At 52.6% G+C, this 26,457-nt stretch overlaps 1 protein-coding gene across 1 annotated transcript in view; it reads left to right on the forward strand.

Moving 5' to 3' along the window:
* Positions 1-26,457, forward strand: part of SCRIB (scribble planar cell polarity protein) — a 106,604-nt gene that overhangs the window by 37,641 nt on the left and 42,506 nt on the right. Inside the window, 9 exon segments of the mRNA XM_031065202.1 lie at positions 10,797-10,886; positions 11,614-11,691; positions 13,563-13,814; positions 14,662-14,742; positions 19,886-20,131; positions 20,769-20,879; positions 21,551-21,727; positions 22,596-22,712; positions 25,149-25,337. Coding sequence (XP_030921062.1) covers positions 10,797-10,886; positions 11,614-11,691; positions 13,563-13,814; positions 14,662-14,742; positions 19,886-20,131; positions 20,769-20,879; positions 21,551-21,727; positions 22,596-22,712; positions 25,149-25,337 — 1,341 coding nt within the window.

The following is a 26,457-nucleotide window of genomic DNA, read 5'->3' on the forward strand; positions in this document are numbered from 1 at the left end:
CTCACCCGTGGACCTGTGTCAAGGACACATGAGTCACCCACAAAGTGTCAGAGATTGAGGATTGATTTATGTGACTCCTGCTTGTTCACCATCACTGATCCCTGCTCAGCTGCAAGTTTTGTCTGATCCAGAGTGCTCTGGGGACCAAGGAGCAAAGTGTGCAATGATTCTCACACAAATGCAGTTCCCTTTGCCTGCTCAAGGGTGGGGCAGGATCGTTTTGGTTCGGCCCTGTCACACAGTCATCTCATTGGCCTTCACAGAGAGCAGAAAGCAGCAGAGAAGGGACTGATGGAGTGAAAATTGCATGTTTAAACACAGTGCTACAGCAAATCCAGGTCTCCCTTCTGCACTGGGCAGGTGCCCTGTGTGTAACAGACAGGAGGCTTTGCTGCTTGGGGCCAGGGTTATGTACCAAAGTCAGGTGCTGCAATAACCCCCACAGAAATCACAGGGGCTGGGGCATTTGCCTGCCCTAAAACGGGTCCCTGTTTGCTGCAGCATGCTCTGAGTGTCTCTGAGGAGAGCAGGAGCTCACAGCCAGTTCCAAGACCCCACTGTAGTGGGAAACAATCCCCAGCTGGGCACTGGGCAGACTGGGACAGGCTGGTATTTCTGGAGTTTAGCTGAAAAAGGGCTGAGCTCAGCTCAGGAGCAGCAAAGCGCAGTTTGCAGGGAGGATAACAGATGATTTAGGAGGAAGTGCTGAAGTCAAGTCTCCTCCCAGGACTGGCAGCCCAACACTGTGCTCTGGTTAATAACTCAGTCAAACTTTTCATTAAATACAGATTGTTTCATCTTGTTGGCAGTGTGTGCACCCACACAGATCCCTCCTGCAGGGAGAACCCCAAAACTTCTCCATATTTCTGCTTCTGGAATGATCAGAAAACTTAGTTTTAATCTGTCATTTGTTAGATCATTGTTTTCGTTGTCTTTTATCTTGTGCAATCTCTTCCCTGCTGGCTGATCCACTGCCTGCTTGTCTTTGGTGTAACTCTATGGACCCCAGCCCTGACTTCTTCCAGCCTTCCTTTTGCTGGATTAGAGAAACCAAATTTCTCTGGTAAGAGGGATTTCCATTTATTCTCTGCCCTTTCTTTCAGCTGATCTGCCTGAGCTCAGGTTTGGTGACTATAGAGAACATGAGAGAGTTTATCCAGACCTTGGTCCACTGAATTCCATACTTGTTTTTCCATTTCAGACCAGGCAGCTCCTGCATGGGAATTTCTCTTTGTTCTTGCCTTTATTACACCTTTAGCTTTTCTTCCTGTATTCTTCAGGACTTGGGGAGGCTTGGCCTCCAAACAAGGAGCACTCAGAGATGTCTCTGCCTGTTTGTTCTGAGGCAGGGGAGGCCAGCTTTAATGGAAGTTTTCCATGTATTCCACTGTTCCTTGGATAAATGCTCTCCTCCTGCAAGGCATGCCCTGAGCAGCACAGCGTTTGAGTAGGTTTTAGGAGAGTTGTAAACTCCCCCGTCTTTATAGCCTTGTAATTGTGTGTTGAATGATGGCTAAAAGGACCTTTAGAACAGTCTGAAACTGCTGGGCTGAGAAAAGTCTCCATTGGAATCTTATAGTGGAAAATACAGTTCAAAAAATGGCTGCTCCAGGGATTTCACCACACAAGAAGGGTCAGTAAGAACAGGAATAAAAAGAGATGAAATGGAATGTGTTCTGGTGTTACCTGTTCCGGATGAACCCAGGTGTAGGTTTTTGTCCTATTTCTGGTTCTGAAATGGTTTGAGGATTGGTAGCTTTAGACAGTGCTTTTTGCTTCTCTTTAAGTATTTGAGTGTTTTCATTTCCAGGGAGACCCTGTCCTGCTGCATTCCATGGTTTGGCCAGGCCAGATCCTTGCAGGATTCCCTTCTTTTTCTATCCCTGTGCCCCTGACAAAGCTGGCTCACAACTGTGACAAGAAGGAAGTGCCAGCTTCCTAAGCCCCACTCTGTGTAGTTCAGTAATGAAATAACTCATCCTGGAGTCCCACTCTGTGTAGTTCGTTGATGAAATAACTCATCCTGGAGTCCCATTTTGTGTAGTTCAGTAATGCAATAACTGATCCTGGACTCCCATTTTATGTAGTTCATTAATGAAATAACTCATCCTGGAGCCCCATTTTATGTAGTTCATTAATGAAATAACTCATCCTGGGTCCCAAAGCAGCCCAGGGGCCTCGACAGGCCCAGGGCTTTGAGGGAAGGAGCCCTGGTGAGGCTCTCAGCCCCCAGCCTGTCGCAGCCAAGGACGTGACTCAGCTCCCCACTGTGCAGTCTGTCCCAGTGAAGGATTGTTGTCACTGCAGACGTTTCTCCCATGCCCCAGGATGAAATCAGACCTTTATATAGACGCACAGCAGCACTCTGATCTGGATGTGGATCTGCAGCCCTGGCACACAGCTGTCACATGGGGGGCTCACATGATGTGTGAATATTCACGTAGCTGTAGGAGCCCTGGGTTTTACTGATGCTGCAAACGTGACCATGTTCCATGTTTTAAAAAGGCATCCTGGCTTCCTTCTCCCTTTGGGAAACATGGTCACTGTCCTCAAGTGTCCTGGGGAAGGGATGTGCAGAGCAGCACCCTGAGCATGGCAGGTCCCTGTCCCATCTGCTCCCAGTGCTGCTGTCCCTGTTCCCAGTGCTGCTGTCCCCAAATCAGGGGCTGTGGCAGGTCCTTGTCCCCAGATCAGGGACTGTGGCTGTCCCTGTCCCCAGTGGGGCTGTGGCAGGTCCCTGTCCCCACTGCTGCTGTCCCCAGTGGGGCTGTGGCAGTCCCTGCCCATCTGTCCCCAAATCAGGGGCTGTGACAGTCCCTGTCCCATCTGTTCCCAGTGCTGCTGTCGAAGGTCTCGTTTTGGGTTCTGTGCTTTGCTCTGTGTTTTGCTTTGCACTGGTTTTGTGGAGGTGCTCAGTGGGAAGTCAGTGAAGTGCTCAAACTCCCCTGCCCTGTGCCCCCCATCTCTGCCCTCCTGATACCCTTTGAGAGCTGAACTCACTGGAACAGAGGCAGGAATCATGTCAGAGCCAGGAAACCTCCAGCCCATGTCCAGGGGCTGCTCTCCTGCCAGGGCTGCTTTTCTTTGTGTTCCTTTCCCACTGTCTGGGGTTAATTTAGCTCTCAGCAGTCAGTCCCATCTCCCTTTTGCTCACTGTTATTTTCAGCCTGTCTCCTTGTCCCCATGAGCTGTCACTGACCAAAGCCAGACAGATTTAGCTCTTCTCATCTTTCCTGGAGAATCAGTGCCTCCTGCTCCTCCCTGTCTCAGCTCTGTGCACCCAAGGTGAGCAGAATCCCAGAGTTATTTAGGTTAGAAAAGACCTCCAAGACCATCAAGTTCAACCTCTCTCTGATCCACGCCTTGTCACCAGCCCAGAGCCCTGAGTGCCACATCCAGTCATTCCTTGCACACCTCCAGGGATGGTGACTCCCTGGAGCAGCCCCTGCCAATGCCTGGTGACCCTTTCTGGGAAGAAATTCTTCCTCATGTCCAGCCTGGACCTTGAGGCTGTAGTGTGACAGTTACAAACTGATGTGTTGTGTCATATTGCACTGACTGAACCTGTGTCAGAGCAAAGTGACAGGAGCTGAGGAGCCCAGACCTCAGCAGGACAAAGGGATCTTCCCCTGGTGGGTGCTCAGCTCCTGGCACTCTGTGGATCAAGATTTCTGGGCTGTTCATGCCCAGGTATGAGGCACCATGGAGATGCCATCCATGGTTCTGTCTGATCCTCTCCCATTCATTTTATACATTTCAGTCCCACAGAATCCAGTGGCAATCAATTATTAGTTTACTTGAGCTTTATATCTAAAAGTGTTTTTTAAGCCTGACGCTGATATTTCATTTGGTATCTTACTGAGTTCCATGAATATCCCTAATCCTTTTGTGATTACAAACATGGAGTAACCATCTCCTATGAAGTTATTAATGGCGTGAAAAGATAAAAAGGGTTTATCACCCCCTCCTGAATTGGAAGGCTCCCAGCCTCCTCTCATATGTAATTATTCCAATGCTGTCTGCTTTAGACTAAAGCCACACCTGACAGATCTTGACAGAACCCAAATTCTTGTTTCTCTCCTGATGGCTCTTACCTGGCTCTTTCTTGGAGCACAGCTTCCATGTTTTGCACAAGTCTGCTTGTGCAAAAGTGAACGTTCACTTCATCAGCCAAGTCTGGAGTCTTCTCAGAATGAAATAGTTTGGCTTTTGAGGGACCTGGTTTTCATAGAATTCAGCTGTTCCTCATGAGAGCCATTTGGTGCCTGCTTAGAGCCACATGAGTTCCTCAGTTACTCCTGGAGTGGTGTCTGGGTGAGGAGCTGATGGTCACAGGAATCCTTCTGGGTCTCAGAGAACAAAAAGCCCAGAATTTTGGAAATGCTCTATAAGCATCTCAGGCAAATGTTGGGACTCTTGAACACAAGTAGTCCAGCCCTTTTGATTTTTGAAAAGGTTGTTGATGATATTTAATGGATTCTTCAGCTGCTGTTGAAGTGGGATCCCTCACCTTCACGTGGCACCTGTCCCTTGTGACACATCTGTCCCAACATAAATCCAAATTATTGCAGTGTGCGTTTCCTGTGTCAGTATGACAGTCTCAAATCTTTTGGGACGTGTAAATGTGAGGATTGGACACTGAGAATCAGAGACCCTGATCACAACATAAATCTAAATCAATTATTGCAGTGTTCATCTCCTGTGTCAGTATGACCGTCTCAAATAAAGCTTTTGGGACATGTGAATGCCAGGATTGGGCACTGAGAGTCAGGGAATCAGTGAGGTTGGAAAAGACCTTGAGGATCAGCAAGTCCAGTCATCAACCCTGCGCCCACCACCATGTTCATCACTAAAGCACGTCCTCAGGTGCCATATCCACATGTTTTTTGAACACTTCCAGATATGAGGGCTCCACCCCTGTCCTGAGCAATCCATATCAGGGCTGGACAGCCATTTACAGGAAGGAATTTTCCCAGTATCCCATCTAAACCACCCCTGGCATAACTTTGGACTGCCTGCCCTTGTCCTGTCCCTTGTTCCCTGGGAGCAAAGCCTGACCCCCACCTGGCTCCACTTTCGTGTCAGGGAGCTGTAGAGGCTGAGAAGGTCCCTCCTGAGCCTCCTTTTCTCCAGGCTGAGCCCCCTCGAGCTGCCTCAGCTGCTCCTGGTGCTCCAGACCTTTCCCCAGCTCTCTTCCTGGGTCTGGACTTGCTGATGCCCCTCAATGTCTTTCTGGTTCTGAGGGGCCCCAACCTGAGCCCAGCTGTGTGGATCCACTTGTAGAAACATTTATAAATTGATGCCTTTCTGTCTTCTGCATGTGAAGGCCTTGAGCCCCACTCCTGTGGGTGTGTTTGGAGGAAGAGCTTGGTCTTTCAGCTGCTCTCAAGTACAGCAGCTCTGAGCTTTGTCCCTTGAGTTCTGTCCCTGCCTCCAACTCCTGCTCTTCCTTGTCCCAGCTCTGTGCTCCCAAAGTGAGCAGAATCCCAGAGTTATTCAGGTTAGAAAAGACCTCCAAGACCATCAAGTTCAACCTCTGGCTGATCCACGCCTTGTCACCAGCCCAGAGCCCTGAGTGCCACATCCAGTCGTTCCTTGCACACCTCCAGGGATGCCGTGGTTGGCGTCTGCCGTGCCCCTGGCAGGCTGCAGGAATCCTCAGGGATGAGTTGCAGGGCACAGCAGCAAATTCAGCCTGCCCCAAATCTGCTGGGCAGCCCCCAGATGTCCCTGGCTGCTACCTGAATCTGTCCAGGTGTGCAGCAGCTCTGGTGTGTGCAGCTACTGCTGAAAGGTGGGAATTCCTGCAGGAGCACAGGAGGGTTAACAGAGAAGGGTGGGTGGGTGGGCTTTAAGGTCCCTTCCACCCAAACTGTGAAAAACGCCAATCGCTCATTTTTAAAAATTTAAAAGTTTAATAGTAATAAAATGGTTATAAAAATAGTCATACAATTAGAGTAATAATAATTTGGACAAATTGGATTAGGACACTATGAGACAATAGAGACAAAGATTTGCGGATGTCCGGGTGCCTTTTTCTGGACAGCAGAGCCCGAAAAAGGACCCACGTTAACAGAAGATTAACCCTTAAAAGCAGCAGCCTGTTGCATATTCATACACCTCATCCATGATGCATAAATTCCATTCAAGCACAGGATTCTGTCTGGGCAGTGTCAGCTTCTTCCTTTGAATCCTGACAGCGCCTTTGAGGCAGGAAGAAATTCATTTCTCCTGATAAGAGGGCAATAAATTCTTTCTCTCTGAAGGATTTAGGTGTCCTGTGGTTGCTATTTTGCTGCAAGTCCTTTCTTTAAAAAAAGTATCCTACAAAGCATACTTTGTATTTTAACATTTTTTATGACCTAAAACCATATTTAACACACTAGTTAAGAGAATTAATACAGCATTACTTTCTAACACAACACATATAATATTCATTTTAATATTTGCAAAAAGCCAATCATAAAATACATGCATTTTTCACACAAACCATTCCATGATTCCATTTTAGAAGACAGTTACACCAAAAGCCATATGAGAACTGGTTTGAGGTGACCCTGGATCCAGTTTGGTGTGTCCCCAAAGAGGCACAGGCAGGACTGAGGGCACAAGGGGTGGAACTGCTTCCCTGGGTGTATTTCGTGCCGCTGATGGTGAATGGGTTCCCAGTGGAATCCCAGGGCTAAGGATGGCAGTATGACCATGTTCACAGGGGGCCCAGGATGAGGGAGGAGATGAGGATTTGACTCCATGTTTCAGAAGGCTTGATTTATTATTTTATGATATATGTTATCTTAAAACTATACTAAAAGAATAGAAGAAAGGATTTCATCAGAAGGCTAGCTAAGAATAGAAAAAGAAAGAAAGATAACAAAGGTTTGTGTCTCGGCTCTCTGTCTGAGCCAGCTGACTGGGATTGGCCATTAATTAGAAACAGCCACATGAGACCAATCACAGATCCGCCTGTTGCATTCCACAGCAGCAGATAACCATTGTTTACATTTTGTTCCTGAGGCCTCTCCGCTTTGCAGGGGGAAAAATCCTCAAGAGAGGATTTTTCATAAAAGATGTCTGTGACATGGCAGCTCAAAGTGTAGCAGCTTTTCCAATTTCCCCGCTTTCCCCTGGCACTGCAGCATTTCTCCTGCAGGGCTGTTCCCTGACACTGGGAGCATGGTGAACTCTCCATGAAGGTTTGTCCTTTCTGCAGGGGAAGAAGCAGTGAGTTTTGGTGAGAAGCAGCACGGATCAGATCATCTGAGAGGGGCTGTGGGTGGATCCCTGCCTTTGTGGGAAAATACACAAAGGGTAAAACACACAAAGGATAAAATACCCCGTGAAATCCATGGTAGGAGCAATGGCAAGCAGGGAGCTGAGCTGTTCCTGCTGGGGGCAGTTCTGTGCTGTGGTTTCAGTGGTTTCAGTGTGGTTTTGTGGCAGTCCAGGCAGCCCCAGTGCAGCCTTAGGAAAGAGGAGCTTGGGGGAGCAAACAGCTTCAGGGTTTAGAGCCAGAAACAGCCTGAGCTGCAACATGAAGGGCTGTTCCAGGCTGCTGGATCCAGGTCCTTCTTCTTGAGGGTCATGTTCACATCAGTTACTGTTTGCATAGTAACTCGAAGAAACATCCCCCTATCTCACCACACTGGTTTTTGTGTGATTTTCTTGGGAGTTTGAAATCTTTTCAGCCTACATGTATTTATATCTAATTCAAGCCCCTTTGCTGCAATTGTCTCAGTATTTTTAATCTAGTCTGTTTTCTCCTTGGGGTTTTGCTTTTCACATTGATGTACAGAAGGTTCCTCCCCATCAGGACAGTTGGCTTTTCTGGCGGGTTTCCCCATATTTTTAGACTGGTTTGCTGAATTTGAGGGGGTGAAATCCAGGGGGTTTGTGGCATATCTTTCTGTCAGTTTACAGCATCAGCTTCCCATGCAGCTGGAAGTGACTTTCTGTGACCAGTGACATGAGACAGTTTTCAGTCATTATCCAAAATCATGATCCTGTCCAATGGATTTGGGCACTGAGCAGACCTGGGAAACACCAAGATCCTGCTCTTAGGCCAGTCTGTAATCCCTGCCTGAAGCCCTGGGTTGCTGTCATTCCTGTAATCCCTGCCTGAAGCCCTGGTTTGCTATAATTCCTGTAATCCTTGCTTGAAGCCCTGATTTGCTGTCATTCCTGTAATCCTTGCTTGAAGCCCTGATTTGCTGTCATTCCTGTAATCCCTGCCTGAAGCCCTGGTTTGCTATAATTCCTGTAATCCCTGGTTTGCTGTCATTCCTGTAATCCCTGCCTGAAGCCCTGGTTTGCTGTCATTCCTGTAATCCCTGCCTGAAGCCCTGGTTTGCTGTCATTCCTGTAACCCTTGCCTGAGGGCCTGGTTTACTGTCATTCCTGTAATCCTTGCCCGAAATCCTTGGTTTGCTATAATTCCTGTAATTCTTGCCTGAAGCTCTGGTTTGCTGTCAGTCCTGTAATCCCTGGTTTGCTGTCATTCCTGTAATCCCTGCCTGAAGCCCTGGTTTGCTGTCAATCCTGTAATTCTTGCCTGGAGCTCTGGTTTGCTATAATTCCTGTAAATTCCTGTAATTCTGGCCTGAAGCCCTGGTTTGCTGTCTTTCCTGCAATCCCTGCTTTGCTGTCATTCCTGCAATCCCTGGTTTGCTATAATTCCTGTAATTCTTGCCTGAAGCCCTGGTTTGCTGTGAATCTTAGAAACTTTTGTGTTGAATGTAGAATCATCACCAGGATCATCAAGTCCAGCTTCTGGCCCTGCACAGAACAACCCCAAAAATCCTCCCATGTGCCTGAGAGCATGGTCTGAGCACCCCTTGGACAGTACAGATGTGAGTCTTCAGAGCATTCCTAGAGTCCTGTGAGTCTGGGTGGAAAAACATGGGTTTTGTACTTAGTTCCTCACAGACATGGCCGTGCAAGAAGCATTGTCTGGTCAGGAGCTGGTTTGAGTTGGGCTGTCTTGGTGCTGCCTCCTCACTACCCCATTTCTGTCTTGCTTGGGTATTCCAAAACTTGGAATTTGACTCAGTTTCTGTCTCTTGCACAGAGACAGTGAGCTGGTGGCAGGTCTGGAACCAGGGATTTCCCTGGGAAGATCCCTGAGTGTTCTGCTGTGCTGTTAGCTGGGCACCAGAGGAGCTGACAGAGCAGAATACCTCAGCTTGTTCCACATTTCCTGCAGGGGGTTTTGGTTTGGTTTTTGTTTTAACCTTAGCAGAATATGTGTAGGGGTATACAGCATGGGTAAATGAAGGTGGTGTAGAATGTAATCTTATCCCCTAAGGAGTTGCAGCTGAACCAATTACTAAAGATTAGGAACAGGCCTGATGATAACAGGCCACACCTGTAGCAAATAAGAACAGTATTATAAAAGAGTGGACTGGTGGGATCTGGAGTCTGATGATTACTGCAAGGATCAGGAACAGTCAGTGCTTAGAGGAACTGCCTATGAGAAACACGAGGAGGTGTGAAACTCTGGCAATATGGAATCCTTGCACCATAATGATAACAGAACTCTTGATATATAAGACAACAAATATGGAGCTCCACAAGACGCTGGTTCTGTCACTGCAGAAGTGAAGGAGGGTTGGAAGGGAAGTGTTAAGGAAGGTGATCCCCTGCTTCCTTTGCTGCCCACGCTGTGGCCATGTGCAGCTGACACACCTGACATCTCTGCAGCAGCCTCTCTCCATCCTGGGCTTTGTTCACAAAGAGGTGACATGGGGGACAGCCAGTTTGGTTCTCTGGAGGAGCCTGTGCCCATTTCTGTCACTGAGCTCCCCAGGTCCTTGGCCCTGAGAGAGTCCTGTCTGTCCTGTTCCTTTCCCTGTGTCCTACCACGTGCTCCCTGTCTTCCTTCTCCTGACTGTGGTATTGGGAATGGCTCATGCTGGTGTCCTTAAAAGAAACAGCTTCAGCCTGAGTCACATCAGCTGTTGGCAGTGGTCACATCAGCATGGCTGGGTGTGTGGAGGTGGGGGGTAGGAAGGAGGAGAATTGTGGGTTGCTCAGCTGTGATTCTGAGCATCTGGGGTTTTTGGAGTTGTGTGTTGATTTCCATCAATACAGCAAAGCCAAGTGTCCATCCAGAGTCTTCTGGACAAGGTGCCATCCTTGTCACTGCACTGGGGTGAGCTGGAGTGCCCCAGTGGCTGCTGGAATTACACTCAGAGGGAGCCATGGCAGAGCCAGGCTGTGGTGTGAGCACTGTCCCTGTCCTGTGGTCCAGTTCCAGTCCGTGGCTGCCCAGTTTGCCTTGTGCTGGAATCCCTCTGCTGTGTCCACTGTGGGCAAGCTGGCTGTTGGCTCAGGGCTCAGCTGTGGGAAGGGATTGGTGTGTTCTGTGGGTTGTGGGGATGCTGCCTCTGAGACGTGGGTGCCATGGCTGCCCCTGTGTGTCCCTCAGGTGCCACGAACCCTCCAATGTGTCCCACAGGTGTCACGGCCCCCCCTGTGTGTCCCTCAGGTGCCATGACTCTCCCAGTGTGTCCCACAGGTGCCACAGGTCCCCCAGTGTGTCCCACAGGTGTCACGGCTCCCCAGTGCCAGGAGATGACCCAGAGCTGCTGTTGTCCATGCAAAGGAGCTGTGCCTGGCTCTGGTTGCCCTGACCCACGCCCTGTCCCTGCCTCATCCCCCAGTGTGTCCCACAGGTGCCATGGCTCCCCCAGAGGTGGCACAGCCCCCCCAGATCCAGGAGATGACCCAGAGTCGCTGTTTTCCCTGCAAAGGGGCCATGCCTGGCTCCGGGTGCCCTGACCCTGTCCCTTCTGTTGCAGCTGACCCTGACCATCGTGCGGCAGACAGGCGGGCTGGGCATCAGCATCGCCGGGGGCAAGGGCTCCACGCCCTACAAGGGGGATGACGAGGTGAGGCCTGGCCCTGTCACTGTCCCTGTCTCTGCTGAGCCAGCTCCTGCTGGGGACAGGGTGTCCCTCGTGGGAGCTTTGGCCTGGGTGGGAGCAGCCCTGGAATCCTCCAAAGGGGAGGTGGTGGGGTGGAGCACACCCCACCAGGATATGGGGGATGAGCCATGGTGGTGGGGTGGAGCATACCCCACCAGGATTGGGGATGAGCTGGATGAGCCATGTTGGTGGGGTGGAGCCCCTGAGCCAGGACGGTCTGAGCTGGAGCAGCCATGGGAGCAGGGATTCCTCCCCAGCTAAGGGGCACAGCGTGTGGAGTTGTTCCCACCTGGTGGCATCAGCTACATCCTGTGATGCCAGTTCCACTGCAGGAGGGTTAAGGTGTCACTCCCTGGTCTTGTGGCTCACCTGGGGTAGCCCTGCTGTGGGGTTCCTGTCCCCTTCTTGTCACCTTGGGGCAGCCCTGCTGTGGGGTTCCTGCCCCCTCTTGTCACCTTGGGGCAGCCCTGCTGTGGGGTTCCTGTCCCCTTTGTCACCTTGGGGCAGCCCTGCTGTGGGGTTCCTGTCCCCCTCTTGTCACCTTGGGGTTTCTGCTCCCTCTTCCCAGCTCCTGAGCTGCCACGTCCCCTCGTTGTGAGTTCAGGACTGGCCAGGTGCTGGAGCTGAGGGGTCCCTGCACTGCAGAGGGTTAAGGAATGGGCTCTCCATGAACAGAGGGTTTTGTTTCCAGGGCATCTTCATTTCCCGCGTGTCCGAGGAGGGTCCTGCAGCTCGGGCAGGGGTCCGTGTTGGTGACAAGCTCCTGGAGGTAAGCACTGACTCCTGCAAAGCAAATGCTGCTGATAGCTTGGACGGGAGGTGTGAGATGATTTGGAATGGGTTTGCATCATACGTGTTTTAGACCAAGATGTGTAAGAGCTAAACAAAATCCCTTTGGCTCAGAGATAGTTGTTTAATTTATATCACCATGAATCTTTTGTTGCTTTTTAAGCCCCTGCATTTGCTCTGGCCCAGCTCTGAAGTGTTGTGTGGCCCAGGTGTGAAGAAATAGAATACAAGAATACATACCTGGGCAGAGCAAAAGTGAACCCTGTAAATAACTTCTTACCCAGGGAGCCAGCCATGGGGATTGTTTGGGTGGGAGGGGACCTTAAATCTCATCTCATTTCACCCCTGCCATGGGCAGGAACACCTTCCACTAGCCCAGGCTACCTGGGCTGACCCCTTGGTTCTCCCTTTTGTGCCACCCTGGGGATGATCTGCTCTGTGACATCCCCACACCGAGGTACTGTCACACGGCTCTGTCACACTGACAGCTCCAGGTGTTCCAGGGCTGTGAGCAGCTGCATGTCCCTCCTGGAAGATGGACAGGGTCAGCCTGAGTTGTGCTGAATTTTGTTGGTGGAGATGGTTCTGTATGGGGTTATCTGTCTGGGATGTTACCTGTAGGGATGATACAGGTGTTGGGAATTCAGGACTCCCTGTGGGGAAGGAATTCCTCTGGAAGGGCCTTTCCTCGGTTGCCCTGGCCTGGGACAGGTCACAGGTGCTGTGGGAATGCAGGAAAACTTCCCAGAGGTCTGGGCACACCTGTGGGAGCAGGGCCCAGGTGGGGTGTGAGGGGCTGAGCCAGTTCCCTTGGGCAGCATTGGCTGGGCTTGGGATGGGTGTGAGACTGGGGCTGGGTGTGAGAGGAGGCTGGGTGTGAGGCTGGGTCTCTGTGTTGGTTAAGGCTGTGTGAGGCTGGGTCTCTGTGCAGGTTGGTCTGGATGTGAGGGGAGTCTGGATGTGAAGTTGGGCTGTATGTGAGAGGACGCTGGGTGTAAGGTGAGGCTGTGTTTGAGGTTAGGACTCTGCAGGTTGGGCTGGATGTGAGGGGAGGCTGGGTGTGAGGTCGGGGCTCTGTTTGGGCTCTGTGTCAAGGCAGGCTGTTGTTGGTCAGGGCTCTGTGTTTGCTTGGCTCTGTGTTTGGTAGGCTGTGTGTTGGTCAGGGCTCTGTGTTTGTTAAGCTGTGTTGTTGGTCAGGGCTCTGTGTTTGTTGGGCTGTGTGTAAGATTGGGCTGTGTGTGAGGTCAGGGCTCTGTAGGTTGGGCTGGGTCTGAGGTCAGGAGTCTGTATTTGTTGGGGCTGTGTGTGAGGTTAGGACTGTGTGTTTGTTGGGCTATGTGTTGGGGTGTGTGTTGGTCAGGGCTCTGTGTTGGCTGGGCTCTGTCCCACGGCTGTCTGTCTCTCCCTGCCCAGGTGAACAGCGTGTCCCTGCACTGTGTGTGAGGCTGGGCTCTGTGTCAGGGCAGGCTGTGTGTTGGTCAGGGCTGTATCTCACAGCAGTCTGTCTCTTCCTGCCCGGGTGAACGGCATGTCCCTGCACTGGGTGTGAGGCTGGGCTGTGTGTGAGATTGGGCTGTGTGTGAGGTCGGGTCTCTGTGTTTGTTGGGCTGTGTCTCAGTCTCACGGCAGTCTCTCTCCCTGCCCAGGTGAGCAGCATGTCCCTGCACTGTGTGAGATTGGGCTGTGTGTGAGGTCGGGGCTCTCTTTGTTGGTCTCTGTGTTGGTCAGGGCTCTGTCTCACAGCAGGCTGTCTCCCCGTGCCCAGGTGAACGGCGTGTCCCTGCACTGAGTGTGTTGGTCAGGGCTGTGTCTCAGTCTCACGGCAGTCTGTCTGTCTCTCTCCCTGCCCAGGTGAATGGCGTGTCCCTGCACTGTGCCGAGCACCACGTGGCGGTGGAGGCGCTGCGGGGCTCGGGCAGCTCGGTGTCCATGACGGTGCTGCGGGAGCGGATGGTGGAGCCCGAGAACGCCATCACGGTCACGCCGCTGCGGCCCGAGGACGACTTGTTGCAGCTGACCCTGACCATCGTGCGGCAGACAGGCGGGCTGGGCATCAGCATCGCCGGGGGCAAGGGCTCCACGCCCTACCGGGCTGGGGACACGGTCAGTCTGAGCCCCTGGGACCCAAATCCTCATCCCTGGGCGTGCAGCAGGGCAGCCTGGCCCTGGGCTGCTGGGCAGGGTGCTCTGAAGTCAGGGAATCACAGAATTCTAGGATGGTTTGCATTTGGAGGGACCTTAAAGCTCACCTTGTGGTGGGCAGGTTCCACTATGCCAGGTTGCTCCAGTGACCATGGCCTTCAACACTAGCAGGGATCCAGGGGCAGCCACAGCTGCTCTGAGCACCCTGTGCCAGGGCCAAACCACCCTCAAAGGGAACAGTTCCTAATTCCCAATATCCCATCCAGCCTGGCCTTGGGCACTGCCAGGGATCTAGGGGCAGCCACAGCTGCTCTGGGCACCCTGTGCCAGTGCCAAACCACCCTCCCAGGGAACAATTCCTGCCCAGGATCCCATCCAGCCTGGCACTGGGCACAGATCCAGGGGCAGCCACAGCTGCTCTGGGCACCCTGTGCCAGTGCCAAACCACCCTCCCAGGGAACAATTCCTGCCCAGTGTCCCATCCAGCCCTGCCCTCTGGCAGTGGGAAGCCATCCCCCCTTGCGCTGTCCCTGCAGGCCCTTGTCCAAGTCCCTCTCTGTCTTTTTTATAGAAGGAGGGTGGCTGAGGCTCCCAATCCCTGCCAGTGACATCTAATCCCACTGCTGCCCTCCTGGCACAGATTCCAGGCCCTGGGCCACAGGAGGATTTGCTGCCAGGGGCTCTGGGAGCAGAGGGTTTGTGTGGACGGGTCAGGGCAGGGGGGAGCACTGAGACCTGCCTGGGTTTGGGGAGCCAGGCCCAGGCAGGGACAGCCCGGGCTGCTGTGACCCTCCTGCCTGTGCTGCAGGGCATCTTCATCTCCCGGATTGCAGAGGGTGGGGCAGCCCACCGGGACGGGATCCTGCGCGTCGGGGACAGAGTCATCTCGGTGAGTGCCCGGGAGGGGCTGGCTGGGCTCCCTGCCCTCCTCCCGCAGGGGCTGCTCCTCTGCTACTGGAGATGCATTTTGGGGTCCTTTCTTCAGCTCTGAGCCTTCTGGGAGAGTGTTTAATTTGGGTGGTTCTCCCCTGTCTGGGGGTGGGTGCAGTTACACCTGCCCTTTACCCAAATGCTTTATACAAGGAATAGAGGGGGGGAGGGGACACAGCAGCACTGCCCAGCCTGAGGTCCCTCTGGAGCCTGGGGGGCTCAGCCATGGGGAGGGGGAGCCCCTTGGGGCACAGTGGGTGGGCTGGAGCACAGAGAGCTGCCCAGGGGTGCTGTGGAGCAGGGCAGGGGTACCCCAGTGCTTCCCTGCTTCATGTGGAGCTCCAGCCTGCCGTGCTGTTGCTGTGGATCTCACTGCTCTCACCTGTGTCTCTGCCTCCTGCTCCTCACTCCCCTCCTGCGGGAGCCTTCCTCAGCCTCCTGACCCTCCTCCCACGCTGCATGCTGCCTCTGGGCACCTCCAGCTCCTGGTGCTGTTGGTGGTTTCTGCCCAGCTGCTGTGGTGTTACTGCAGCGCTGGCGTGAGTAAGCACTGATACAGCCTCGTCAGTGCTGGCTTCTGTCTGCTCTATCCCTGGGCTGGGGCTGGCTTGGGTTTGCTCAGGCACAGCATTTTAGTGCAGGTCTGACACTTGGCAGGAAGCTTGAACTGGTATGGCATCTCTCACTCCCTCCTAGTGCTCTCCCCACTGCCCAAAATTGAGCCCTGACCCTGATTAATGCCAGATTATTTTGGATTTGCTCATGGTTTGATGCTCCATGGTACAGAGGCAGTACTGAGGCCCATCATTTGGGGGTGGTTTGCTCGACCTGTGGAAAAAGGAGACACAAAACCTTAGAACAGATCCAAAAGTCAAACCTGCCTCCACCCTGCTTCAGCAGCTCTATTTATATCCATGGGCAGCTTCATAGGAAAAGCAGATCTAATTCCCTAGTAATAGCTTGCAGTGGATTCTTCATGGGATGTGTGAGTTCAGGGCTTACAGAGCTGGGGCCTCTGATGGATTTTGATGTGTATGAGGTGTTGCTGTCACTATTCCTGATACCCCCAGCAGGGTCCCTTGGCTACCTGTGCTCAGGTGTGTGTGACCATGGAGGTTTGGTCATTATTCCTGACACCTCTCAGTTCCCTGTGCTCAGGTGTGTGTGACCATGGAGGTTTGGTCATTATTCCTGACACCCCTCAGTTCCCTGTGCTCAGGTGTGTGTGACCATGGAGGTTTGGTCATTATTCCTGACACCTCTCAGTTCCCTGTGCTCAGGTGTGTGTGACCATGGAGGTTTGGTCATTATTCCTGACACCCCTCAGTTCCCTGTGCTCAGGTGTGTGTGACCATGGAGGTTTGGTCATTATTCCTGACACCTCTCAGTTCCCTGTGCTCAGGTGTGTGTGACCATGGAGGTTTGGTCATTATTCCTGACACCCCTCAGTTCCCTGTGCTCAGGTGACCATGGAGGTTTGGTCATTATTCCTGACACCCCTCAGTTTCCTGTGCTCAGGTGACCATGGAGGTTTGGTCATTATTCCTGACACCCCTCAGTTTCCTGTGCTGAGCTGTGTGTGACCATGGAGGTTGATTCATTATTCCTGACACCCCCAGCAGGGTCCCCTTGGCTACCTTTGCTCAGGTGTGTGTGACCATAGAGGTTTGGTGCTGAGCACCAGCTGAAGCTCAGATCCCCTGCTCACCTCTGAGGAGTGCAGGAACATGTCACCTTTCAGGAGAACATTCCCAGGACTTCCAAGCCTGCTTTCCACACTCTTTGGAAGCAGGAATTGCCCATTTTTATTGGAAATGTTCCACGATGCCGTGGTTTCTAGGATGTGGGTGCAGGTTGCCTATATCTGCATGGGGAAGGGGAGGACCCTTGCTGGGTACAGGGCCCATTTCCAAAGCCGTGCTCTCCTGTCATGCTCAGCTCTCACTTTGCCAAAGAATTCTGTTTTATTAGGAAAATAAACACAGCACGGCTTCCTGCTCTTCCCCTGTGCTCTAAATCCTCCTGGACTTCTCCTCTGGAGAAGAACTGGGATTATTCCTTTGACTTTCTTAGGGGAGCTTTGAGCACAGGGTTGAAGAGCCCAGCTGGGTCTCCCCTGAGTTAATACCCCTCAACATGGCCCAGTTACTGTCACTCATTCCCTGTGTTCCTGTGTCTCTTGGGACATTTTGGGGGAAAGACACTGGACAGGGACTGCTGGGGGGTGCTGCAGAGCTGTGGGATGGGAACCCAGCAGGGAGGGTGCAAGATTGGGAGCAGTTTCTAAGGGCAACTGATTTTTTTGGGACTGGGAAGAAAACGGACTGTGGGGAGATGTAGGGTAGTGGTGGGTGACACGTGGAGTCCTAATGATGCAGTGTGACCCCTTAGAGATTTGCCAGGATAACATAATTCCCTGGCATGTGTGGAGCAGAGAAAAGGGCAGGCACTGTCCCTTCCCCATGGCACTCAGAGGGCCATGCTGCATGGCTGGCCTTGCTCTCCAGCTAGGTGAAGGCCATAGAAAATCAGCTGCCCCAAAAGCTGGGTAGCCACCAGGATTCCAGGCAGGGGAAGAGTTATTGGATGAAATGCTCCAGGGGCTGCTACATTTGAGACAGCCCTGAAATCCTGTGCCCTGGTCCCTGCTCTGCTGTGCCCTTCTGGCCTGACCCCATCTGAGCACTCTTCTCCTCTCAGGGGCAGGAGAACAGCAGAGGGGATGTGAGAAATGAGAGTGCTGCAGCAGCTCTGTGTGTGCAGTGTCATACAGTCAGAGCAAGGCTTGCCTTGAAGGGGCCTCAAAGATCATCTTGTTCCCTCTCAATGAGCATGTTTGGCCTTGACGTGGTGATAGAACCAAAGAGCCAAGTCTCTCCTGGGCGTTGCCTTTGTTAGCCATCAGAAGACCCCAGGAATCCTCCCTTCCCAATCCCCTGCACACAGAGCTGCTGCTTTCCCTGCTCCAGCTGCAGCCATCAGCAGTGGAAAGTGCAGACTCCAGATGTGGAACAGAGGGCAGACACAGCTGGTCCCAGATCACAAGGCAGGACAGGGCAGTGCCCTTCCAGGTGCACACCTGAGCACAGGTGGTGCTCACAGGGCAGCAGGACAGCCAGATTCTCCCTGGTGATGCCTGTGGCTCATCAGGGTTCAGCTTGCTAGGGAATGGCACACATCCTCCCTCCCTCCCTCAGCCCAGTCAGGGCTCCTGCCTGCTCCAGCCTCTGCTCCAGCAGCCAGGGCTTCCAGGCTCTGTGGTCACACCCAAGCCTTTCATCCAGCCTCTGGGCCACCTCTTGAGTCTTCCCATGTTTTGGATTCCTACTTGCTGGCTAGTCCAGCTTGAGTTTTACCAGCAGCTCTCCCCACGTGCCCTGAACAGAGTGAGCTGGCCCAGTAAATACAGAATATGGGGAGGGGCAGAGCAGATGTGCACTCAGGCGCCAGGCTTGGCTAGACCAGCACTGACCAGCAGCCTCCTGTTCTCCCCTGTATTTCCCTGTGCTTGTTCCTCACCTCCAGTCCTCTTCCTGTTCTGCTAAACGTCCCATACTAAGTGCTGCATATCCCCACAACACCTCCTTCAAGCTTCCTGCAGCCACTTGGCCCTTTCCTGCAAGAGATGTGCTGAGACAGCCCCTCATAATCTCCATTTCTTCTTCAGACTGGTTGCCAGGTCTGGTCACGTTTCTCTAATGTGCTGATTCCCTTGTGTGATTGCTTTTGGTGACTCTGTGAGGATCCATGTGCTGATTCCTTTGTGTGATTGCTTTTGGTGACTCTTTGAGGATCCATGTACTGATTCCCTTGTGTGATTGCTTTTGGTGACTCTTTGAGGATCCGTGTGCTGATTCCTTTGTGTGATTGCTTTTGGTGACTCTTTGAGGATCCATCTGGGGTGTCTGAGCCGTGTGTCTGTTACCTGCACTCCCTTAGGGGCTGTGCACCTGTGTGGTTCATTTGTCACCTTTCCTGCTTGGCGCCCTGTCCTGTGCTCAGCAGCCACTGCCCCTTCCTCTTCCTGGGGGCACGGGCCAGCTGCTGCCCTGGCATCCTTCTGATTTGTGCTAGAGGTGTCCTTTGGGGACAGTGTTCTCAGCAGAGGTGACTCTGGGCACTTCCCAGGGCTGTCCTGAGGAGAGCAGTACCCACAGCCTTGGGTGGGACAGAGTGCTGAGAAGGTCACAGGGGGTCTGGACAAAGCCCTGCATGCCAGCTTAGTCCAGAAACTGCTCTCTGGGAAGGAGCTGGGGAGTGACAATAATATTTCTGGGGATCAGGCACTGGGGAGTTGGCCTGCAAAGCCCAGTTGCTGTGACTGTTACAGTCATGTTGTTATTTCATGAGCTGATCAAGTCTTGGCAGCTGCTTTTTTGATGTCCTCTTTGTTCATTTTGGAAAGCTTTTCCAGAACCTAATGACTAGAAACCTTTTAATTTTCAGCTTTTTCCTGTCTAGTTTTGTTGTTCTGGCTGTGTTCTTCAGCTGAGTTTCTGCCCCTTGTACATCTGTGGAAAGCAGTGATGTACTTTGAGTTTATAGGGAGGCAGTTTTAAATCTTAATTTTGTAGGAAAGGCTCTCTGTTCTTTCAAATCTCTCTGTACCTGGGGTCACTTTTAATGCCTTAGAGCTGGCTACCATGCCCTTGCCCAGCATGGGCAGCCAGTGGGGCAGTGACCAGTGACAGGTCCTGTCAGCCATCAAATCCTGCCCGTGGTGTCTCTGTCAGGGCTTTGGGTGACTGATGAGGGCAGCTGGCTCAGTGACACGGCAGCAGCTGCTTCTGCACGTGCCTGTGTCGTGGCACTGCTGCTGGAAATCTCTGTTTTGCTTCTCCCACATGGAGACATTAGGCTGTGGCAGGTGGAACATCACCCCTGGCCTGTGTGATCCCCTGGAGGACGTGTCAGCTGTGCAGGGAACGGGAAAAGGGGCAGGAGAGCTGAGCAGGAAGGGAACTGGGAGCAGTGGGAATTCCCAGGTGCCTGTGCCCCTTTGCCAGGTTGGAGGGAGCTGGGAGCTCATAAGGTGCTCTGGGGCACAGGTACCAGCAGGACAGGGCTCCCAGGGCTCGGCCCTGACGCCGGCTTTGTTCCAGATCAATGGGGTAGACATGACAGAAGCCAGGCATGATCAGGCCGTAGCGCTGCTTACCGCAGCCTCCCCCACCATCGTGCTGCTGGTGGAGAGAGAGGCCAGGGCAGAGGAGCAGCCCGGCGAGGGGGGCTCGCCCCACGCCCGCATGCACTCCCCACCGCCGCCGCCGGGGCCAGGGGACAGCCTGCCTGAGGAGACACCCAGGAACCACCTGAGCAAAGGGCTGGAGGATCAGTACCCCATCGAGGTGAGCTTGGTGTAATCCTGACAGATGGCTGTGGGGATGGGGACTGGCCTGGAGGGTTATTGGGGCTGGAGGATCAGTACCCTATTGAGGTGAGCTTGGCTTGGGGGGCACAGTGTAATCCTGACAGATGGCTGTGGGGATGGGGACCGGCCTGGCGGGTTATTGGGGGCTGGAGGTGTCATTGTAGAAAAGATTGGGGTGGAGGGACCTGGAAGTCAGACCCACCCCCTGCCATGGGCAGGGGCACCTTCCACTAGCCCAGCTTGCTTCAAGCCCTGTCCAACCTGGCCTTGAAAACTTCCAGGGATGGGGCAGCCACAGCTTCTCGGGGCACCCTGTACCAGGGCCTGGAAGGATTTCTCCCCAGTATCCCATCTAACCCTGCCCACTTTCAGGGAGAACCTGTTCCCCCTTGTGTCACTCCAGGCCCTTGTCCAAAACCCCTCTCCAGCTCTCCTGGAGCCCCATTCCAGCTCTTCTCCAGGTTGTAGAGTCCCACATGGGGAGCCCCCTTGTCCCATGGGTGTTCACCCTGTGCTTACCCATGCAAAACAGCCCTGACTCCGTGTTTGTCAGTGTTTGTGGTCTGTAGGTGATATCCTTCATTGCCTTTGACACTGCTGCTTGTTCCCTTCAGGAAATCCGCCTGGTGAAAGCAGGGGGTCCTCTGGGCCTCAGCATCGTCGGGGGCAGTGACCACTCCAGCCATCCCTTCGGGATTCATGAGCCAGGTGTCTTCATCTCCAAGGTAGAGTCCCAGCAGAGCTGCTCTGGGTGTTCTGAGCTGTTGGTTATTGGGATTAGGGTGAAGGATTTTGATGGGAGTCCAGCTGTACAGGATGGATTTGTGAAATAAGGGCATGGGAGAGGCATGTGTGGAGGGATGTTTGTGCTGCATGTGCTGCTGCTGGAGCCATCTGAGGGCGTGTAAAAGCCTCAGACCTTTCTAATCCATGCTGATCCCTTTGGAGGAATCCCAGTCAGCTTTTGAAATTGCTGGGTTCAGGTTGGCTTTAGTGAGTTCTGGGAAGATGCTGGCATTGCAGAAAGCCAGGCTTTACTGGGAAGGTGCTGGTGGGACAGTGTGTGGCTGCTCTGCTGCACTCAGGCCAGTGTCCTTTGATCCCACATTCCCATTCCAGCGGTGATGGCGTGCAGGGGCAGCACACACCTGGCCACTGGCTGCAGCCCATTCCCTCACACTCTCATGGGAATAGGGATGGAGGTGTGAATGTGGTCACTCAGACAGATAAGGCAAACTGCCCACTTGACAAAAGATAATCTGCCATACAGATGGTAATGGAACACATCTTGCATTGCAATCTTCAACACCAGACTTCTCTCAGGCTCCCCGCAGTCTCTGTAAAGCCTCCTGCAGGGTGTACAGCCCTTTCTCAGGTGGCGTTGCTGTGTCCATAGGTGATCCCGCGGGGGCTGGCGTCGCGCAGCGGGCTCCGCGTCGGGGACAGGATCCTGGAGGTGAACGGCACCGACCTGCGCCACGCCACGCACCAGGAGGCTGTGAACGCCCTGCTCTGCAACAGCCAGGAGCTCAGCATGCTGGTCCGCAGAGACCCCCCGCCCCCTGGCATGCAGGTGGGCTCTGGGGGCAGTCACAGCGGGGCTCTGGGGCAGTTCCTACCTGGGGGAGGTCTGGGGTAGGATACAGCCAGACTCCTGGGATTTCCTGCTCCTGATGCCTTGTGAAGGCTGGCCTAGAACAGAGATTGGATGGAGCTAAAGAATAAAGTAAGGATTTAAAGTAGGGATTAAAAATAAAGTAGATTTATTTGGAGACCTCAATAGTTCAACCTTGGGCAGCACAAGAGTCCAACCAGGGCTACACCCAAGATGAACCAAAATGGTTACAAAAAATGGATGACAGGTCCTCACACTTTTATAATTTTTGGTGCATTAGCACATTGGAGCTAATTGTCCAATTACAGCTTTAGCACATTAAGTCCCATCCTTGTTTTTCTCTCTTCAGCCCCCATTGTTTGTGCTCTTGGGGCTGAGATTTGGATCATTTGGCCTTGGTCCCCAGCTAGACAAGGAATTGTTTTGTCTCCCTACTCTGTGAACAGAGCTCCCCATCCCCTAACATGAAGCCCAGACCCACACGCTAAAGCAGCACAGAATCTGAAAAATATGAAAGCTAAAACCTGAGGCACCACTCCTTTGCAGGCAGAATCCAGTCACTTTTAAGTGTGTCTCCAGCTGGGGCATGCTGAGGATCTCTTGCCATGGCTGTGGTGACTCTGTCATCAGGGAACAGAAAAGGGCAGGTCCTCCCCAAACAGGAATAAACTGCCAAATGAGGGATGGGGCTATTCCCTATCCCTCATTCCCTATACCTGTACCTAATTCAGGCCCTTTTCAGGGCATTTAGAGCTGTGGTCACGCTGAGGAGTGTTCCCTCAGCTGAACTTGGCCCACAAACAAGGAGACTTTTCTGTGTTTCCAGGAAATATGCATTGAAAAAGCTCCAGGAGAGAAGCTGGGCATCAGCATCCGGGGTGGAGCCAAGGGCCATGCTGGCAATCCCTTTGATCCCACTGATGAGGGCATCTTCATCTCCAAGGTACCAGAGCAGCGCCTCTGCAGGCACTGCCAGGGAGGAGGGTGACCCCTGGGGGAGCTGCTGGAAAGCTCTCAGCTTTCACTGGGGCACCAGTCCTGGAGATTCTCCCTCCAGCAAAGGAGACAAGTCCTTGTCCTTGCATATTTCCTCCTCTACAGCAACTTCACAGTTTCTTGTTTTACTTCCTGCTTGCCTTTATTTTGCTTTGTGTTTCTTCCCTTGTGTTTTTTCCTGTAGTGCCAACCCACACATCTTTCTTTGTACCCACATTCCTGTTGGTCCCCCTGTGCCTGTCCCTTCCTGCCCACTCAGACATGCAAGCTCTTTCCTCCTTCCATGGAAAGCACCAGGAATTCTTAACCTTTTCTCCTGTGCCACGCACTGTCTGTGTGACTTTGTTACTTTTTTAGGTGACTGTTTGTGTCACAGAAAATTCTCACATCAGTTTTCCTCCAGAAATTACACATTTTCTTGTTCAACTTACGCTCATGCTTATCAGTTTATGCTCCTCCCAACCCTTTCCAAAAAGTTTTTATTGCTTTTTCTTCGCTGGCAGCAGAGCACAGCAATGAGCGGTGTCGTTTTGGTCTGGCTGCTGACAAAGAGGACTCTGGGTGTTCACTTCATTGTCACTGATTCCCTCTTTAGCTTTTTTTTGGGGGGCAGAAGCTGATGTGAGTTATCCTCATGGCTGAATACACTCCATAATTGGCAGTCAACCCTGATAACTGATAATTGGCTGCTGCTAAGGCAAGGGAACATTCAGCATTTGTTCTTATGTGGCTGTAACTGTTTTATCTGAGTTCTAAAGTTAAAAGAATAAATTCCCTCTTTCAGAGTGACAGTTGCATGTTCACCTGGGACATTTGTAACAGCAGGGAAAGAAAACCTGGGATTATTCTAACTGGCAGTTATTTTGAGAAGCTGGGTCTGGTTTTCTCTCCTGCAGCATTACAGGATTTGGGGGTGGAAGGTTCACAGTTTAGCCATGGCACAGAGTTAGTTTACCCCATCTCCCCTCTATGTTTTGCCCAATACTTGTTGTTTTAGCCTGCAGAGAACCAAAATCCCGAACTTCCCTGCTCTCCCTTGAGCTATGTTACTCCCCTCAGCCTCTCCTACTTGTCCTGTCTGGAGGGGTTTCCCTGCCTTTGCTTTTCCCTGGATATTTCTGGTAACCAGGGGACAAAGTGGTGCTTTTCCTCTTCTTCCTCTTTGCATGTCTGATCCCTGCCTCCTTCCTCCTTAGTTTGTCTTCATTTGCATTTCCATTGTGTCTCTCTCCCACCACAAAATGATTTCTCTTTCTGTGATGTGACAGCTTTTCCTTCTCACCTGCTTTTTTCCTTGGTTACATGGAACCAAGAAGGCTTCTTCAGAAGGCTTCAAACTGTTTTTATTACAGCATGCATGCTTTTTCTACATTCTGTCTATGGGGTACCAGTTGTGGCTTTCTCTGGGTCTGGATTGAAGGCACTTGAGACGGTAGTTCATGTTCAGACAGCAAATTTCAAATTCACCTTCTTTTATCTCACACAAAAGATTCTTCCACACCTGTTCCCTCCACCAGCCTGTACAGCTTCTTCCTGCTCTGCCCTCTCCACAGTACCTGCAGATCCTTCCCCTGCCGTGCAGCTGCAGGCTGTTGTCCCCGTTCCCTGTGTGTGCTGTCACCTCTTCGTGTCCCCAGGCTCTCGTGTCTGAGCTGCTGCAGTGGCCCCTGGTGTAAGAGCCTAAATGAGAGATGTGGGACTCCAGGCGGCTCTCCAAATTGCAGTTTGTTGTATACAAGATGCAGTTTATTGTATACAAAATGCAGTTTATTCCATCCAAGGTGTTACAGCAGTCCAGGGTCATGGGTGACAAAGCCTGTGCCTACAGCTGTCAGCTCCAGCTGGAGGCAGGCCTGGAGACCCTTTGGTTTTGGTTACAATGCATTTTATACTTTTCTTTGCTGAGCATCCTAATACAGTGGAACCAATCTATACCTTAACTACTATCTATAGCCTATCATAACTGCTATAATTACCATATTCATGTTACTATTCTCCAATCAGTAAAAGTCAATACATTACAGTTTAAGCTAGAAGTTGTTATTCAGTTTTCTTGCAGTGGAAAATTCTGAGACCTTTTTTCTACTTGCAACATTTACTGACTTGTTTGCCTATGCTATCTTTCTGCTTGGTAAAAACATCCTGTTTGGGGTGGGTTTATCCTTTGCTCTAAGCCATAAAAACCCCTTCTAACTAACACACCCTTTGCCTCCTTGGTTATCCAGTAAGATTGGCTCAGCAGTTCTTTTCTTCTGTATCAAAACTTGCTTCCATCTCTTTCCTTCATCAGACTCAACATTTAAAAATCTTTCTGCTAAGCATAAATACCTGTGAGACTTTCTTGTCAAACTTTCCTCCTTCCCAACACCCTGGTGTGTTGCAGGTGAGCTCCTCGGGGGCTGCAGCCCGGGACGGCCGCCTGCAGGTGGGCATGAGGATCCTGGAGGTGAACCACCAGAGCCTGCTGGGCATGACGCACACCGAGGCCGTGCAGGTGCTGCGCGCCGTGGGCGACGCGCTGCTCGTGCTGGTCTGTGACGGCTTCGACCCCAGGGCTGCTGCTGCCATCGAGGTGAGGCTGCAGGGCAGGGCCTGGGGGGCACCGCGGTGCCCCACGGGGATCCCAGGGAGGCTGGGTGCCAGCCAGCAAGCCTGGGTGCCAGCCTGGATCCCAGTGAGGCTGGGTGCCAGCTGTACCAGCCTGGATCCCAGAGAGGCTGGGTGCCAGCTGTAGCAGCCTGGATCCCAGCGAGGCTGGGTGCCAGCTGTAGCAGCATGGATCCCAGCGAGGCTGGGTGCCAGCTGTAGCAGCATGGATCCCAGCGAGGCTGGGTGCCAGCTGTAGCAGCATGGATCCCAGCGAGGCTGGGTGCCAGCTGTAGCAGCATGGATCCCAGCGAGGCTGGGTGCCAGCTGTAGCAGCATGGATCCCAGCGAGGCTGGGTGCCAGCTGTAGCAGCATGGATCCCAGCGAGGCTGGGTGCCAGCTGTAGCAGCATGGATCCCAGCGAGGCTGGGTGCCAGCTGTAGCAGCATGGATCCCAGCGAGGCTGGGTGCCAGCTGTAGCAGCATGGATCCCAGCGAGGCTGGGTGCCAGCTGTAGCAGCATGGATCCCAGCGAGGCTGGGTGCCAGCTGTAGCAGCATGGATCCCAGCGAGGCTGGGTGCCAGCTGTAGCAGCATGGATCCCAGCGAGGCTGGGTGCCAGCTGTAGCAGCATGGATCCCAGAGAGGCTGGGTGCCAGCTGTAGCAGCGTGGGGTTCAGATGGTGGGTGCTGGTACCTATTTATAGTGAAACAAGGTGACCCTGACCAGGGAATGATTGGCATCTGACTCCCAAGGCTTTGGAATGCTGAACTCGGAGGCAGCTCTGGTGTTTTGGAGTCTCCCCGACCCCAGCTGCTGTGGTTGCCCAAGACGAGAGGTCCAATTAAGCACAACCTGCCCGGGCCCCTCAGGGAGGCTCCAGAGCCACAGGCAGCCTTAGCAAGCAGTTCAGCTCTTCAGTGATTATCAGCTCATTTGTGATTTCAGCTCTTTAGCTTGCTAATTGCCTTTGGCCAGGAGAGAGAAGAGAAGGCTGTGTGAGGTTCCACAGAGATGTCTTTATTGGAGTCTTCTGCAAAGGTCTCAGGGACAGCTCTTCTGCCAAACTAGGCAAAAGTAGGGGTTTTTATAGGGTACAGGAGT

Source organism: Geospiza fortis, unplaced genomic scaffold (genome assembly GCF_000277835.1).
Source record: "Geospiza fortis unplaced genomic scaffold, GeoFor_1.0 scaffold466, whole genome shotgun sequence".
Lineage (NCBI taxonomy): Eukaryota > Metazoa > Chordata > Aves > Passeriformes > Thraupidae > Geospiza > Geospiza fortis.